General features: G+C 37.2%; 1 protein-coding gene across 1 annotated transcript in view; it reads left to right on the top strand.

Moving 5' to 3' along the window:
* The window catches only part of CNTN6 (contactin 6), a 262,943-nt gene extending 245,456 nt beyond the window's left edge, over positions 1 to 17,487 (top strand). The window contains exons 20-22 of the mRNA XM_025272271.3: positions 15,323 to 15,435; positions 16,210 to 16,378; positions 17,214 to 17,487. Coding sequence (XP_025128056.3) covers positions 15,323 to 15,435; positions 16,210 to 16,378; positions 17,214 to 17,320 — 389 coding nt within the window. The 3' untranslated portion in view covers positions 17,321 to 17,487. The remainder of the gene's footprint in view (positions 1 to 15,322; positions 15,436 to 16,209; positions 16,379 to 17,213) is intronic.
* The last annotated feature ends 1,995 nt before the right edge of the window (positions 17,488 to 19,482 follow it).

Genomic DNA, 19,482 nt, shown 5'->3' with positions numbered 1-19,482 from the left:
TCTAACACTTTTGAACTTTTAACTACTGTGGGGGCTAGAGGGCAAATGAAACAAAATTTGACTCCTGAAATCTATCAGGGCAACTTGCCAATTATCACTATTTTGTAAAAGACTTGCAGTTGATCCTTATTGAGTGAAATTATTATATTTGCTACTTGTTTTCTAAAAAGTTCTACACTTCTTTTTTCCTCATTTTATAATTAATTGTGTCACCAAGCTGGGATAAGATAAAACTATTTTTCTTGGGGTCACTGATAGATGGAACCAATGGGCCTTTTTGTCACAAGCGCCTTGTAGGTGTATGTTTTGTGGCAAGAATAATTTAATCTCATCTTTTGGTAATATTAATCCTAATTAACTGATCATTTAAAGTCTCATCTACTTTAACAAGAGCTGACTCTGTCTCATTTAGTCAACTTTCTCTCAGAACTGGAATTAGGATTGCTTTTTAAGTAATCAAAGGCTTTAAATCTGCAGTAGTCAGTTTTAAATGTGGGCGTATCCAATTACTGTCCCCTAATAACCCCTAATAATTTTTGGAAATCATTTAAAGTTAGTAAACAATCTCTCTGCAGCTTCAAATGGGCATTATCAATTTTTAAAACTTTTGGCACCTAAATATGAGAAGCAAATAAAGAGGTGCTGCACAACATCTTTATAAGCTTCTCCAGTTATTGTTTTGTAACCTAAATCTGGTCTATAGCTTTTTAGATGACAAGCAACCATCTAATCTTTGTTTGAATACTTCCAGCAACGGGGAACTCACTACTCTTCAAGGTTTTAAACTCTCCCTCACTTTTTTCTCTATAGCATTCCCACCCTGCATACCACTTTCTCTAATCTCACCAACTCATTTTCAGTATGTGTTGGCCAGGAGCTGGGTCAGTCTTTCCCAGCAATGTTAAGAGACGTCTGTTCCTGCTTCTAATAGCCCTGAGATTTTACTTTCTTGAATTAAAAGATCTTTTAAAGGCCTTGGAGCTGTAATTTCCTGCACCCAAAAGGCTAGATCACTAGATCTAAACGCTCTGTGGCTCTTAGCTTGAGAAGTCAAATTTTTTCCTGTCTGATAAGGTAAAAGCAAAAACTGTGTTATTCTTTGACCTTTATTAATTTGCAGTTTTGGTAGGCTGCGAGATCAAAACTTTAATTTTTCCAATATAATCAGAATCTACCACACCATACACCACCGAAATTTGACAAGAAAGCGAGCTACGCCCTAGCACAAGTCTTACAATGCCCTCAGGTAGGGGGCCAGCCACTCCCATTGGAATTGGAGTAACCAGCTCGTCAAGGGTTAATATTGTTGCTAAATCCCCTTACCGTTTTTCTCTTAGCCTGGGTGAGACCCCCCTGAGGGGGTTTTCTCCAAGGAGCACGCTCTGCATATTGTGCATGCAGTCTTGTTTTAAAAGCTCCACTGTTTAAAAACTTTTTCTCTTCCTCAGGCTTAGGCAACACTTTGAGAGGCTTTGGGGGCAAAGTGGGGAACTCTTGGGCCCTGAAAAGCACAAACGGAGGCGGCGGCGATGGCCTTAAATCAGAAAGTGGTGGATAAGTTTTTTGTTTTTTAAAGGTTTGCGCAGAGCGGGAGGGAGCTCGCCAGGGCACCTGGTCAAAGCGTCTCTTACTGTCTCTCTCTCTCTTTTCCTGCCTTTTTCACTTTTCTCTCACCCTTCCTTTTTCGCTACCCTTCTCTTTCCTTCGTTTCTTTCCCTTTACCCTCTTCTCTTCCCTAATCTTTTTTGTTTTTTTTCTCCCTTTTTGTCTGTATCTCCTTTTTTAACTTCCTTTTTCTATCTTGTTGCGTTCCCTAATTCTTCTCTGTTCCTCTCTTTTTAACTCTTTAGCTCTTTCTCTATCTTTACATCTTTGTCTATTTTGTTTACTTTTTTTTTTTTTTTTTTTTTTTTATTTTTCTCTTTTTATTTTACTCTTTTTTTTTGCTTGGGTGAGGCCCCCCCTGAGGGGTTTTTATGCAATGAGCGGGTTCTGTATATTGTGTATTCTTTAAAAGCTCTTTTGTTTAAAAGAAAAATTTTTTTTTTTTTTTTTTTTTTAAATCTTTTTCAGCCTTAGGCAATGTTCTGGGAGGCTTGGATGTAAACTGGGGAATTTCTAGGCCCTGGGAGGTGCAAGCGGAGGTGGGGTAGTCTCCTTAAACCAGAAATTGTTGGATAAATTTTTAAAGGTTTGTGTAGAGGGGGAGGGGGCTCGCCAGGGCGCCCGGCCGCAGCGTCCTGTAAGCCCTCTCCTTCGTCGGGAGGTAGAGCACAGTCTCCCTCCTTTCATTTGTCAATGGCAGAAAATATGATCTGCGCAGAAGGTGGAGACCCACTACCATCCACCGCTATAGCTTCTCCCATAGGCTATCCCACAGCCTCATGAGGAGGGTCCAGAACATTTTTAATCATATTTATAGGATAAGTTTTTAGTTTTTTACCTTCACCCAAGTATCTAAATTAACAGTAGCCTCTTTAACAGTTTCAAGATTACTTGTATAAAGAGTTGCCATTCTTAGTTTCAGTGTTACCCATGTCAGAAAATTAAGTATAATAGAAGATTTTGCTTTTAGCTATCAAAAGATCAGGCCTTTCTTTGGCCTTTTAACTTCAGAAACCGTTTTCTCTAAGTCTTCAACACTTTCAACACTTCCCACTCCTCAGCCCTGTCTATCCTACAGGGGGGTCCGCGGCACCCTTGAGTGGGGTCCTAGCCGTCCCGAACATTGGAAGGACAATAGGGCTGGTGACCCAGATTGTCCCGGGGGGGAAACAGAAGGCTGATGACCCAAACTGTTTTGAGGGGGGAGCAGTAGAGCTGATGACCCAAACTGCTCCGTGGGGGAACAAGAGAGCTGATGACCCAGTTGTTCCGAGAACGGGGAGCAAAAGGGCTGATGACCCTAATTGCTTTGGGGAGCTTACCTTCGAAGTCCCTGTCTCGGGCGCCACCTGCGGGGGACCAGCCCCGGCTGATCCAGGGTATTCGAAGGAGAGACGGCTAGGCGAGGGTCAGGGAATAACTGCTTAATTACACTTTAATTAAGGATACAAAGAGTAATAGAATAAGGATAGCTCAGTAGGAAAATTCAGTGGAGAAAAGAAGCTGAGTGGCTTGGTTTACGCGGAAAATCAATATAACCCGTGACACCAGGTTAGCTCTGACCACGGAGGCCGCAGGCGCCCTCTCGAATAGCGGAAGGTGCCCCACCTTAGACACCTTCTCGAGTGGGTCTTAGAAGCCCAGGCAAATAAATGGTCGCAGAGGACATCCGCGCTCCAGATGGACGCTCAGCCGGAAGTTAAAGGGAAAAATGACATGGGGAGACCAAGTTTCAGTGAACAAGGCCCGCACTTTATTTTCCAAAGTAGTTTTTATACCTTAAGGTATGCATAGAGGATAATGGGGGAAGGGGTAGAGTCATGCAGCAAGCCAGGCTTTCTTCCTGCAAACTTATCATATGCAAAAGTTCAGGTGATTGACATCATCTTCTGGCCCGGAGGCCTGTTAACATTTTAAGAAACTTATCTTTCTCTAAAGGTGATTATTCCAAAGTCAGGCGCCAGCCTTCCAAAAAGCATTGGACAAAGCGGCATTTTACATTTCTATACACCCATTATATCAATCAATACACTGCCAAGGACACAGTAGGTAAGGAGTATGGAGACTTAGCAGCAAACATTGGCCCAACAAGTGAAAAACCCTTCACCAATACATTTTCTAATCAATCTTTTAACTACTCAAAGGAATCTGTGTTTAGGCAGTTTAGAACATCTCCTGCCTCTCACAGTTGGGAGGCTCTGAACAATCACACGTGGCCGGAAAAACCTATTCAGGCAGGCTAGAGGATTTCCAAAGGAGTTTGTAGGTTAAACACTGTCACACCCAGGAATTATTAACTGGAGCCGTAAGCTAACTCTTTTTCCAGAGAGAGGTAGTGGGGGACAGCCCCCTGTAAAGTCAGAGGTGTAGGTGAAAGCACAAAACAGAAAGTAGGCAGACTCTGGTTTTGGGGGTAGATGCTCGAGAATTTCCAGGGGGACTCCTGAGGCTCGATCCCGCCTTTGCGTATGCCGAGCCTCCTTCCTCATGACCTTTGTCATGGGCGGAGTGCCTCACACTGGCTCCCGGCAGTGATAGAATTCCAGTTGAGCTATTCCAGATCCTGAAAGATTATGCTGTGGAAAGTGCTGCACTCAATATGCAATATGCACTCAATATGTAATATGCCGGCTCCCGGCAATCGTGATTATCTGGGTCGTGAAGATCTTTTTTGTACAGTTCTTCTGTGTATTCTTGCCACCTCTTCTTAATATCTTCTGCTTCTGTTAGGTCCATACCATTTCTGTCCTTTATCGAGCCCATCTTTAATCGTTGACTATTGCTGCATTTGTCCTATGAATGAGTCTGGTGCTGCACAAACATTCCATAATATGAGTCAAAGTAGTGAACAGGGAATTGTCTGATCAGATACAGCTTAGTAAGAACTGCAATTTATTATTTTTATAAGTGAATAATACTTATGTATTTCTTATATATTGTAGATGAACATAAATTATTTGTGTAAACAGCTTTTTGAAACACAATCTTTGGTCTCTAAATTTAAATGAAAAAGAGTAACAAATATAGTTGCTGAAATTTGGAGAATGACTAAGACATGAATGCACTGCTACTAACAAACAGGAAAAAATAGAACAAGCCATTAAATTCTGTATTCTTTGTGTCCTGTGTATTGGGAATGAATAGGTGGTTTAAAAAGCTTGAAAATCAAAGTTCTTTTCCGTATAGATACATTGGTCATGTCCAAAATGAACTTGGGAATCATCTCAGTTAATATGTCTTCAATTATAGGATGTATTATCCACTTGTGTCCATAACACCAGCCAGTAGCTAGAGACTTGTGTTCTAATTCTATGTACTTCACTGACTCATGACCTGGTACAGGATGAAGCATTTCATTTTCTGCTTTAATTTTCTAAACTGTTAAATGAAAATGTCCTCTGCCCTCCCTGTTTTCTCAAATTACCAGTAAGGCACAAATGAGGTTTTGATTATAGGAGCACATTTGAAAATACAAAGTGCTGTGAAACTGCTAAGCAGGAAACAAACAGATGAACAAAACCCTCCACTATCAGTCCATTTTAATGGAAGAGTTTGTGTGGATTAACAACTCTTAAACCAGTTCTCCTTCAATCCTCTACTTTGATGTAGACTAAGTCATATGTAATTTTCTAGAACTGACTAGCTAAAGATGTGGTTCAATTTGTCTTCCTGATTTACTCTGTGTTGACTGGGTTGGTGAAGTCATTGCTGTATACCTGTATGAACTATTTGCTTCAATGGCCCTTATGGAGTCTAGTCTCTTTCAGTTAATCTGAAAATCTGATGGAAATCTCCAATCAATCAGAGGTTTGCCCAGACATTTCTTTATAGCTGACTGAGAGATGCCAAACTCACAAAACTCTTGTGTATAATTCAGCTTCTATCTCAGGCAAAATCAAGGGTAATTAGAAATGTGGAAATGTAGTATCAAATAAACCTCTCTTATCTGAACAGATCTGTGAAAAACTAAAGGCATTCCAGTGTAGTTGGTGACACAATGCTCAAGCCAACCATCTTGTATTACTTTAATTCCATTGGCCAGTTTAAGGGGGGCTGAGACCCAAACAATAAACTAATTAGCAAAAAGATATAGATATACACATAGTATACATTTAAGATCATGTACATACATCTATATACACATACATATACAATTGTCCTTTAGTATCCAACGGGGATTGGTTCCAGGAGCATCTACAGATGCTTACGTGCCTTGCATAAAATATCATGGAATTTGCATATTATCCACATATTAATACAGCCTCTGTATATTTAAATCACCTCAAGATTACTTATATATACATAAAACAATGTAAATGTTACATGCTGCTGCTAAGTCATTTCAGTCGTGTCTGACTCTGTGCGACCCCATAGACAGCAGCCTACCGGGCTCCCCCGTCCCTGGGATTCTCCAGGCAAGAACGCTGGAGTGGGTTGCCATTTCCTTCTCCAATGCATGAAAGTGAAAAGTGAAAGTGAAGTCGCTCAGTCGTGTCCGACCCTCAGCGACCCCATGGACTGCAGCCTTCCAGGCTCCTCCGTCCATGGGATTTTCCAGGCAAGAGTACTGGAGTGGGGTGCCATTGCCTTCTCCGAAATGTTACATAGATAGTTGCAAATATTAATACAATGTAAATGCTATGTAAATTATTATTAATAGCATACAGCAAATTAAAATTTTGTTTTTTAAAACTTTATGATTTTTTCAAATATTTTCAATCTTAAATTGTTTGAATCTGCTAATGTTGAACCCAGAGATACACAGAGAGCCACCTATATAAATACACACGCGCGTGCACACACACACACACACACACACACATATCAGTCAGTTCAGTCACTCAGTCATGGCCCACTCTTTGCAACCCATGAACCACGGCACACCAGGCTTCCCTGTCCATTACCAACTCCTAGAGGTTACCCAAACTCTTGTCCATTGAGTCAGTGATGCCATCCAACCATCTCATCCTCTGTCGTCCCCTTCTCCTCCTGCCCTACGTCTTTTCCCAGCATCAGGGGCTTTTCAAGTGAGTCAGTTCTTCGCATCAAGTGGCTAAAGTATTGGAGTTTCAGCTTCAGCATCAGTCCTTCCAATGAATATTTAGGACTGATCTCCTTTAGGATGGACTGGTTGGATCTCCTTGCTGTTCAAGGGACTCTCAAGAGTCTTCTCCAACACCACAGTTCAAAAGCATCAGTTCTTCGGCATTCAGCTCTCTTTATAGTCCAATTCTCACAACCATACATGACTACTGGAAAAACCATAGCCTTGACTAGATGGACCTTTGTTGGCAAAGTCATGTCTCTGCTTTTTAATATGCTCTCTAGGTTGGTCATAAATTTCTTCCAAGGAGTAAGCGTCTTTTAATTTCATGGCTGCAGTCACCATCTGCAGTGATTTTGGAGTTCCCCCCAAAATAAAGTCTGTCACAATTTCCCCATTTATTTGCCATGAAGTGATGGGATCAGATGCCATGATCTTATTTTTCTGAGTGTTGAGCTTTAAGCCAACATTTTCACTCTCCTCTTTCACTTTCATCAAGAGGCTGTTTAGTTCTTCTTCGCTTTCTTCCATACGTGTGGTGTCATTTACATATGTGAGGTTTATTGATATTTCTCCCAGCAATCTTTATTCAAGCTTGTGCTTCATCCAGCCCAGCATTTCTCATGATGTACTCTGCATATAAGTTAAATAAGCAGGGTAACAATATTCAGCCTTGATGTACTCTTTTCCCTATTTGGAACCAGTCTGTTGTTCCATGTCCAGTTTTAACTGTTACTTCCTGACCTGCATACAGATTACACACATATATAACCTTAAAAATAAAAGTTTTTTCTTTACATTGAATTTAATAATTTGATTGTTCATGCATCCTATATCAACCATATGATAGTTTATGCTAACCTACTCTATGTGTTTAAGCAGAATACTTGTTTTAGACACAGTAGCAAGAGATGTGTTCAGTTGACCCACTTGGTCCTACAAATGGGCTTGACTGAAATTTTCATTAAATGCCAAGAACTTCATTGGTGGTTTGCCTGAGTATTCACATGAGGTCAGCCTCATCAAAGAGTGTGAGACATATCCTTTGAAAACAATTTCATTAACAAGGAGTACTTTTATCCAAGTGCTACAGTGCTAGAATATATCTGGTGAGAGAAGAGTGAGATGAGAGTCAGAAAGTATAAAGTGAAGTTTAGCATCCCTCTTCTTTTTCATTAAAAAAATGAATAAAACCTCTTGTAATTCCTAATTTCTTTCATGAGCATTTTCTTTCAATATTTCTTAAAGTTTGCTTACACCAGCCTGTTTGCATTAACTCTTTTATCAAAATATCCAACAAGGACTTGAGAATAAGGTTCTACAAGACTCCATTTTGTATTTGAATACCAATCAAATCTCTAATTTTATTCTTTCAACATTCTTTATCACTGTCATTGGAAAATCTAACAGAAATCTTTAGTCTTCTATTGTTGTTGCTATTCAAGTTACCACAATTTAGTGTTTTAAAACAATATAAATTTGTTATTATGTACTTCTAAAGGTTGAATCAAAAATGAGTTTCACTGGTTGGAAAACAAGCTTTGGGTAAGCTTCTGAGCTCCTTTTGGAAGCTCTAAAACAGCACTTGTTTCCTTGAATTTTCTGGCTTTTGGAGACAACACATACCACTTGGCTTGTGGCCCTTTCCTCTATCTTCAATGCCAACAGCATGATATTTTCAAGTCTCCCTCTGACTCGGACCTTCTACTTCTGCCTTTCACATTTCCTCTGACCCTGGCTCTTTCCTTCATAAGCATCATTTTCATCACACTGAACCCACCCAGAGAATCCAGGGTTATTGCTTCATATCAATATCCTCAACATAATTATATGTGCAACATGCCCTTTTCCATATAAAGTAATATACCCACAGGTTTGAGGAATCAGAACCTGGACATGTTTGGGAGGCCCTGATTCTGCCAATCACAGTTACAAAATGCTGAGCACGTTTAAGTCCTAAGCCTAGTATTAATATTCAGTATATTACTACTGCTACTAAGTCGCTTCAGTCGTGTCCGACTCTGTGTGACCCCATGGACTGCAGCCTACCAGGCTTCTCTGTCCATGGGATTCTCCAGGCAAGAACACTGGAGTGGGTTGCCATTTCCTTCTCCAATGCATGAAAGTGAAAAGTGAAAGTGAAGTTGCTCAGTCGTGTCCGACTTTTAGCGACCCCATGGATTGCAGCCTACCAGGCTCTTCCATCCATGGGATTTTCTGGGCAACAGTACTGGAGTGGGGTGCCATTTCCTTCTCCCATTCAGTATACTTATCTTAATTATTAAAGCACATCAAGAAGTATGTTATTTTAATTCCTAGATCCAAAAAAAAAAAGTATGCTTAGAAAATTCTGTTGTGGCATTTGTTGGACTGGCATACAATTAATATAGACTCTGAATCTCTGGATCCCATGGACATTGTACTAATGTGTAGTGTTCATCTCTAACCATCTAAATAGTGTCTCCCTCTCTCCAGACTCTCAAATCTTCAGTCCAAACCTCAAACTGCCTTGAGATTTTTTCCTCCTGAAACAGAATCACATCCTCTTTTAATTTCAAAATTTCATTGTCTCCTCTATTTCAGAAAACAAAGACTAGAGAAAGGTGTACGAGATCTTTCACAGTCTGTTCACAGTCTGTCCACAAATTACTTTCCATTCCCATTCCTCATCTAGCAGCACCAGACTTACTGATCTTCTAACATTTAAAATTTGATTATCTGATTTTATGCACTCTCTTAGTTTGTAAGACCCCATCATGCCTATGAACAGACACATAAATATCTTTTCTACTCATCTATAAATTTCCTCTTTAATATGTTTCCTTTTTTTTTTTTTCTGAGTGATTCCATGACTTTGGCCTATTGTGAGATACTTTTGGAAAGAACTAGAAAAAGACTTCAGAGTGAAATAACTGAATGTGAGTCTCAGCTCAGCCATGAACTGTATGAGAAGTCTATTTATTTAATGACTCAGAACCTCTTTTCTCAACTGAAAAACAAAGATGATTGTACTTTCCTCTAGAGTTTTCTTTAAGAATTAAAGGACATAATGTACAGTAAGGTGACCCAGAGGCAGCCATACAGTGAGAGCTCAATATGTGGTAACATATATTATTATATTTCTTCTTGAGAGGTGATTTCACTTCCTTTGCATTTCTTTTTTTTTTTAATTTTATTTTATTTTTAAACTTTACAAAATTGTATTAGTTTTGCCAAATATCAAAATGAATCCGCCACAGGTATACATGTGTTCCCCATCCTGAACCCTCCTCCCTCCTAGTTTCCTTCTTTTCATAAATTTGTTGCAGAAATTTTCTTCAAGAGTCATGGAAGAACATGCAAAGAAAATATGAGAAATGGCTTTCATGAAACATCAAGGATAGCTCGGATTTTAAATGCCATCCCTGGGTCTAACCTTGATTTTCCATGCCCTTTAGATGACACCAAAATTAACTCTTAATAGTAGTAATCTACATGCATCACACATTCACACCGCCACTGTTTAGATTTTCCATCTTATATTTGGTTATCCACTGTAAATTGTGAGAAAGCAGAGCTCACATTCAACAAAATCTTTCCCTATTCTGATTGGATAAACAGAAAACTGAGCCTTTTTATTTTTATTTTTGGAAATACGATGAAGCTGTTTTTCACTCAAGAAAGTAGTGCCTCCCATGAGCCATGAACAGGGTTAAGTGACTAAAGGAGATTAAAACAGAAAGGATATATACCTTCAGGCAATTTCTCTTTACTGGGGAGGGAAATTAAAATAAGAAGAAGTGAAATAAAATAATCATAAATTATGAAAAGTTACTATGAAGAAATTAAGAGGCTGAGATATACATAACATTAAAAAAATAAAGAGACCTAGTGGACAAAGAGACCTCCAAATAGAAGGAACAGTATATATAAAGTTTCTAAAGTCTTTGTTATTATTGTTGCTGGTGATGATGATAGACTTTTAGATAAAAGTCTCTTTTTATTTAAATATGGGATTTTTAAAATAAATATCAGTGGTTTGATATTAAGTATTGTAGCTTACTGAAAATGATGTCTTTCCAAAAGACAACTGAGGACCACTGCAAGTATATTGTGATTCACACAGACATCACTAAAAGAAATTTAGATTTACAACTAAAGGGAGAAAAATATTTACACCAATTCCAAGAGGAAAGGGGAGAGGAAAAGCACTGCTTATATAGACAGAAGTATTCAGACCCAGTAACAGAAAGTGTTTGCAAATTTTGTTTCAATTTGGCCCCTGATGTTGACTGACTAGCACTCTGTACTGAATTTTTCTTGTTGTAAATAATGCAATCAATCCATATTTAGACATAAAGGAGGCATTAAGCTTTTATTTCATCTTGCACTTATGTTCTTTCTCTCTCTCCCAAATGTCAACCCCATGCTGTTACTTAGAAGTGTAACATAAGAAGTTGTTTTTGAATTGAGTTCACAGTGTGAACTACAGTTGAATATAAATGCCATCTACAGAAAAATTGATCACAGGGAAGCCATTAGAGCTGCAAAGGGCTAGTTTAATGTTGCTCCGTCATTTGATTAATAGAAAATAATTTAGTCTTTGGAAATTGCCTGCAAAATTCTTTCAAAAGATTGGAAAAGTGCTTGCTGTTGAGTTTACCAGTGACCAACTAGGTATAAGCATACATGGCATGTGTATTATATTATCCATGTGACAGTATTTTGGTTTTTCAAGGTGATAGAAATTTCGACTTTGTCATAGATATCTACAATCCAGTTTAGGTAAATACAACAAACTCATGAAACCCGAATTGTTAAAGGCCTTCTGAAGTAACTTTTAGAAATAACAAACTTTTTTTCCCAACTCAATACTAGACAAAAGGCATAGACATTGAAGTCACACCCATGGACAAAATAAGAAAAGCTCTGGACTATGAGAACTTTCCAGATAATTAGCTGAGACTTTCCAATTTTTTCTGCCTTTCAAAAAGTACATAAAAAAACTGAAGGAAGAAGAAAATTATGAAGGGGAAATCTTGAAAATACCCCTAATTATATTTAAGAAATGAATAATTTGCAAACTTTGGAATTGTGTTATTAGAAGCAATCCACATTGAACACCATTGAAAAACTGACTATGTCGTAATACCACAGTGAAGAATGGATACTCATAGGAAAGAGAGTTAACAATTACTGAGCAATTTATTATGTACCACTAACCAAGGGAGGAACATTTCTCATTTTATTTCATGGAAGCTAAAAGTCTTATAAACTACTATATATTAGTCTCATTCCAAAATTGGAAAACCAGGCCTCTCGGAAGAGACTGTATACAGATTCAGGTTTCTCTGACTTCAAAGTCCAATTCTTTACACCTTCCAGATAGCATGAAGGGTAAAGCATTCCCAATAACCCACACAATTAGCCATTCATTCCATGAATTCATTCCTGATATAATGTTTCTCATTTTATGTCCATGGAATGCCTTACTTCTGTTATGGTAGATGAGGAAACAAATGCAAATATCCCAATCTCAGAGACACAATCACTACCATATACCTAATAGAAGTCATTTCTTCTTTCTCTCAATCTGAAGGATCATCAATGGATTCATAGTATAAAAGGAGTACTTTTTATCTAAATATGCAAACAAATAGAAAAGGCATAGCAATAGATAATACCTTCAGAATCTGTTACTGCCAGTGATATCAAAGATGTGAATTTTTATTTTTGCTGTATTGATTATATGAAGTTGTTAAGGTTATACTTTGTTTTAAAGACCAGAGATAAAAGAAATGTGCCAAAGAGTATACTAGATATTAAAATTGTGGTATCTTGTGAGAATTTTTATATTCTTTCTTTCATAATTGAGAAAGATTAGAAAGGGCACTTTGAATTAAGACCAGGGAAAACAGTTAAAAACTATAATCATTGTCATCAGTTCAGTTCAGTTCAGTTGCTCACTTGTGTCTGACTCTTTACGACTCCAAGGACTGCAGCATGCCAGGCTTCCCTGTCCATTGCCAACTCCCAGAGCTTACTCAAACTCATGTCCATTGAGTTGGTGATGCCATCCAACCATCTCATCCTCTGTCGTCCCCTTCTCCTCCCGCCCTCAATCTTTTCCAGCATCAGGGTCTTTTCAAATGAGTCATCTCTTCACATCAGGTGGCCAAAGTATTGGTTTTAGCTTCAACATCAGTCCTTCCAATGAACATTCAGGACTGATTTCCTTTAGGATGGACTGGTTGGATCTCTTTGCAGTCCAAGAGACTCTCAAGAGTCTTCTCCAACACCACAGTTCAAAAGCATTAATTCTTTGGCGCTCAGCTTTCTTTATAGTCCAACAATCGCATCTGAACATGACTACTGGAAAAACCATAGCCTTGACTAGATGGACCTTTGTTGGCAAAGTAATGTCTCTGCTTTTTAATATGCTGCCTAGGTTGGTCATAACTTTTCTTTCAGGGAGTAAGCGTCTTTTTATTTCATGGCTGCAGTCACCGTCTGCAGTCATTTTGGAGCCCAAAAAATAAAGTCTGCCACTGTTTTCCCTGTTTCTCCATCTATTTGTTGTGAAGTAATGGACCGGATGCCATGATCTTTGTTTTCTGAATGTTAGCTTTAAGCCAACTTTTCACTCTCCTCTTTCATCTTCTCAAGAAGCTCTTTAGTTCCTCTTCACTGAATTCTTACTACATACAAAACTTTCAGGCTTTTAATTATTATTTGGTTTATATTGTCAAGAAATGTACTAGGACATGGTTTATTCACCTGGCATGTTCATTTTATAAATTCATATGGATTTCTATAGGTTTGACCATGTCAATTAGCCTCAACTGTAGGATAGCATAATGAATAGATTTGCCACATTGTATCACCTATGGGTCTGCTCACAGTCCAGTGCATAATCTACATGATCTGAGAAAATCACATTGGACCCTGAGTGGTTTTTCTTTAGCCATCTATTACACAGTCACTTATTCAATATATATAATATATATGCCTCTGCCTACATGCCAACCACTATGCTAGAGGCTGGTAATGCATTCTCAGTAAATTTAAAGAAACTATGAATAACTATAATTCAGTGGGATAAATTCATAATAAAATATATGAACTAAGCCCCATGGGAGCATGGGTGAAACATTTCTCTCTCTATTATGTGCCAGTTGAGGTATAAGTGACTAGGTGTATGACATTCCATGGGCTTAGAGAAGGCAAGTAGGTATATCATAAGGCAATGTTGGGTGACACCCTGTAATTCTTCCAGCGGCACATAAGACACGAAATAGCCGTTGAGTTAAAACTCCAAAAGAAATCATTTCCATCAATGTTATAATGAGTTAAATATTATGCTCATTCAGCCTCATAAATTCAAGTAAGATGCCAAAAACATCTTTCTGGGTAGTTTTATCTTTGCCTCTGCTATCCAGCTGAATTATATTTAATCTCTTCAGTTTCTTAAATCTCAAAAATAATCACGTGAACTCAAATCTTTGAGAAGCAGTATGTTGTCATGCAGAAAAAATAAAGAAACCTAGATTAAAAGTCAAGAAACCAGAATACTGACTGGGCTTAAGCACTCATTATCTATATGGTTTTGAAGAAGCAGACTTTCAACCTGGACTCTAGTTTTCTTGTATGTAAAATCTTCCAGTTGGATGAGATCCATTACTTTAGAAGGCTAATTCTAAATATGTCTTCTTGAACTTCACACCTTCCTTCTCCCAGAAAACATTAATCTCAGGGAACTAAAACCACAGTTCGGATTCAGGGCAGACACCTTTTGGGATGATCACCCAGTTTGTAATCACTTTCCCTCTTCATGGTTCCTACTGGCTCTACCTGTGTTGAGAGTCATATGTCTTTCTCACAGTCTAGCCACAATGGATTAGGGTAAAATAGAATATGGCCAAATTAAGCCAATCATTAGCTTTTACCTGGAGATTCTAGCTTGAACTATCTCTCAACAAAGGAGGTTTCAAATCTCAGATGAGGTAGGCAGTCTTGATTTCTGCTGCATATATTGACAGAACAAAGAGGTGGTCCCTGGCAAGATTAGCCTGCAGCAAACCCTACTGTGAGAGGTAGAGAGAGGAACTTCCTGGCTTTCAGATATTTTTTGTTCCTCTGAGGTTCTGCTGCATTCTGCCATGAATTCCAAGAGAGTCCCTTATATCCTTCACAATCTATTGCTAATATTTTGTTTAAAACAACTTGAGTTGGTTGTGTTATTTATAGTCAATGAGTCCTAATTAATACAAGATTAAAAGTAAAGGACTACTAGGAATGTACACCTCTGTATTGATATATGTAAAAAGTTTGCAACCTGAGTTTGTCTGAGAGGCTCATTGATTGATGGGCAAATTAAACATTAGATAAAGGAGCCTTCCATCTATTTACATATAGTAAACAAATTCAACAGAAATGATTACTAAATTAATACTGGAAATGTGGCATACCATTATTAATTTATGTTTGTCACAAAAACATTTCCAAATGACCGGAATTTGAATGAATTTACTTCCTCTGATTAGAATTAATATGATATTTGAAATGACACTGAAAACATTTTACCTCCTTTTATGCTAATTATCCAGGACTTATTTTTCCTTTTCATGTTGTCGGGTCATACAGTAACCATGAGCTAATTAATATTCATTTGGAACTTTGATTATCTTTTTAAAGCTCCAAGCCAACCACCAGCTAACATTGCCTGGAAGTTGACAAACTCTAAGTTATGCCTAAACTGGGAGCATGTAAAAACTATGGAAAATGAGTCTGAAGTGTTAGGCTACAAGGTGAGTATTCTGTTTTTCCTTTAAACAGATCACTTAGCTGCCTAAGTAATGATAAATGTTAGAACCAAATAAGAAACAAATTTTATGCATGTGGAAATATAGGAATCTTTGTTCTAATGCTTTGAAAATATTTAGCATTACTGCTTTTAAGTTCTTCATGGTAAATTTTATACTGTGAGGTCAGTAATGTGTCATGAAGCATTAACAAATAAATCTTTACAGTATGCAACATTTTTTTCTTCAAGCAACTCACCCATATTCAAAAAATATGATTGTGTATTTAGATATTAAAAATGTGAGATGACAACGAGATCAAAAAGTATATTCAAGTAGAATTTCTAGAACTTAGGCTACAGAAGGATATCATCTATCAGCAATATAAAAGAAATCCAACAAAAAAATCCAATCCAATCATCAAATATCAAGATAAACCATTTCCATCAGTGGTAAAGAACATCATCTGCTGACAAATGCATATAGTATTCAGACATTTGAAATGGGTCCAAACTAATCAGTAACTTTCCACAGCAAGCTCCAGAGATAATGGCCTCAAGCTATTTAATTAATAGAGATAACTCTATACTGATTTTAGAAGCATTGGCCAAAAAGGAAATATTTTTTCTTAATAACCAAATTTAAAGAAAAAGTGTAGACCAGATATTTCCATCCAAGGACTACGGCATGTATCAGGCTCACAGTGCTAGTGTTCTGTAAGAGTTTCTGCACCTTCGAGAAGCTACATGTCCATTTAACACGATTCATCATTTTATTCAGATTCTGTACCGGCAAAACAGACAGAGTAAAACTCATATTTTGGAAACAAACAATACATCTGCTGAGCTTCTGGTTCCCTTTGAAGAGGACTACTTGATTGAAATAAGAACAGTTAGTGATGGTGGGGATGGAAGCAGCAGTGAGGAAATTAGGATTCCAAAAATGTCAAGTAAGTTGAATCACCATTGCTGTTGTGGATTTTGAATAAAGACAGCTGCCAGCATGAAGTCTGGGTTCTATGAATCTTTCCAATTTTTGTTTAAATATTCGTTGAAAAAAAAAAGGTCTATTTTTTCCATATTTCAATTGTGAGCAAGAGGTGATGAGTCAATTTTCTTTAATCCCTCAAATTTCCAACATGCTTACATATGACAAGCAGTTTTATATGTTTCCTCATTTGAAACTCAAAAAAAAAAAAAAACAACTTCACAACTGTCACTGGTATGTATATGCTTTATCCTGTTGGCACAAAACTAGAAAGTTTTTCCATGGGTACCTGCAAGCTTCTCAGAGCAGGGAGAACAAGTGTGATGTATGTGTAGGTACATCTCCATTGCCATTTTCATGGCAGACATCACTAATCAACTATGGCATTCATACTGAGCTGAGTTAGTACTTTCAAATCCTCTCAACATGATATCCTAAGCAGGTAACACCAATCAGTCAGATTTAGTATATAATAATGTTATTATTTCTGCTTTAGAAGAATCACTCACTTATCTATCCGAAGATGTGACTGAGTATAACTCATCAGCCACTACATGTTGGCCAATCCTATTCTGCCCTTTAGGCATTTTTCTATTTTCTTTTTATATTTAAAACAGATATCCTAAATCAGAGGGTTAAAAACACTTCCTAAAATTAAACACAATGTAAGTGAAACAAGTATAATAAATGTGGTATTAAAAGAGAAATAATAGTATGTGTTTGGTTCATGAAGAATTAATCTAACAAATGATTTTACTTTTTCTCAATATATTTTGTTTCATTTTTGTATTTTGCAGGTTTGAGTTCCAGAGGCATTTCAGTCTTAGAACCTAGCATCCATTTCCTGTCAGTTGTCATCACAATTTTTGTTGTTTTGCTATTCAGCCACTTATATGATGAATAAAACCATAACTCTTTCATTTTTAAAAAAGCAAATTATTCTGTTAAAAAAAAAGCCCCTGTGACAAGGTAACATTCAAAAGCATACTTGTTTGGAAATAAAAAATGTATATTATTAAAATCTTGTAAATATCTAATATGGTACATTAAATAAAGAAATTTTAAACACTTTGGAATTTTAGTGTTCACACATGATTACACATATTCAGAAGGTGCTGAATTAATGCATGAAGTTGTCACTGCTGTGGCTTCTATGGAGAGTATATATAAATCTCTTGATAGTGATGGTCAATATGAAAGAAATTGCATTTTCCATAGCTAAGATGTCCATATTTTATATGCTCTAAGCAATTTAGTTCAGTAACTTAAAATTTGACTCTAGTTTTGGAAATAAAATATAATTGTTTGTTTATACTAGGGATTCTTTAAAAATGTCAACTATTGTAAAGCATGATGTGCTTTGATCTCTGAATCAACTTGGGAGAGAAATATTTGCACCCAGTAGCATAACTATATACTTGATGTTATTCGCAACTCACTTTTGTATCAGGTTTGGTAATAAAAATAGCAGAAAAAATGCTTTCTGGCAAAGAAAAATTAAAGTAGGGAAAAAGTAGCCAACAAAAATAATCTAATGGCTCCAATAAGCAATTTCTCATAGCAAAGCTTAATTTTAAAATCAATTCTGAATTATCCCAAGGAAGAGGGTGCATGAACAGTTCTCAGGTAATTACTACAAATTGTTAGCAATGTGTGTGGCCTTATTTTTATATGATAAATAAATCCAGAAACAGAATTACTTAAAGTTTTTGACATTTTGGTCAATTTTTTTTTGCCAATGTTTTTTGCAACTATAAATATAATTTTATACTGTCCAAGCTTTAGAAAGATTCCTGTGGGTTGACTCTTCTCTTGGATGTACCTGGTAAAGTCAGTGGTCTCAATTCCTGGGATCCTACAGTCTGGAGACAGCAGTATAGGAGGAGGAAAGGTTAATGAGAACACCTCTGCCTCTCTAAGCAGCCATCTATTTCCTTCACAAACAGCCTTGAGGGGTTTGTCCTGCTGTCAGCCTACTCTAGCTATCAGTCAATTAGGTTTGGTGTCCCGCGGAGCTGAGGAATGGACACACTATTTTTTGCCTTCTTAACATGACAACATCTCAATTACATTGAAAATATATAAACTCTCCTCGCAACTCTCAAATCACACAGTCCCCAAAGTTGGATTTTGTCATTTTCATTTCCAAAATATTTTAGAACTGCTTAAAATACCCGATCGACAGCAGATGGGCAGTGACTTTACACAGTTCAGAACTTGCTCCTTGCTGGAGTATGTCAAGCATGCAGTAAAATCAATGAACCTGATTATCCCTGCACCTTAAGATCTGACTGTGCTTTGATGGAACAAAATAAACAAGCAACTGAAAATATCATTTGGCACAGTCACAGCTGCCTGAACAACACACATTTGTATTGATCACATACCAGTGATGGCACCTGGTCTTAATGGTTTTCTCACCTTGGTTAGAGATAAGATTCGTGTCCTGGTTCCCATAGTAGAGACTGAGATATAGTCATAATGAGCATGAGATATACTATGAGATTTTCATTTTTGCTGATTAAGAGAACTAGATGCATGGTCATTTGAGTATGAATCCAAAAGCTAAGTCAGTTCTTATCAACAACATATACATTTGCAGGTGGATTTTAATTCATAATCATGGGAGTATTAAATGTTTGTATTATTCAATATGTAATATATCATTTATATTTTCATCCATCCATACTACATTTTTCAGAATATAATTTGGCATTAATATTAAACAGTGCAAGTTTTGATTAGATTGATTTGAATCTCTACTCTTGGTGTGATGTTGGATACATCTTTTAACATTCTCATGTCATTATTATGAGGGTTAAAGGACATAATGTACACAAGTGTTGAGTATGTTGCGTGCAACACTGCAAGTTGTTAACAAACAGAGCTGCTGTCATCTGCTACTATGAACTAAAGCCCCAGCAAAATAAGTTACTAATTTAAGTGCTCAATAGATTATGAAAACGGATTCAATCTGTTTGTATGTCAAATTCTAAAGCAGCTTCAAGAAAAATGAGTAATTCTCTTACTCAACACAAAATGGTGCCAAAGAATGAAACCAGTTGT

This window comes from Bubalus bubalis, chromosome 21, assembly GCF_019923935.1.
Source record: "Bubalus bubalis isolate 160015118507 breed Murrah chromosome 21, NDDB_SH_1, whole genome shotgun sequence".
Lineage (NCBI taxonomy): Eukaryota > Metazoa > Chordata > Mammalia > Artiodactyla > Bovidae > Bubalus > Bubalus bubalis.
Note: the sequence above shows the minus strand (reverse complement) of the source record. Positions and strands in the feature narration are given on the sequence as shown.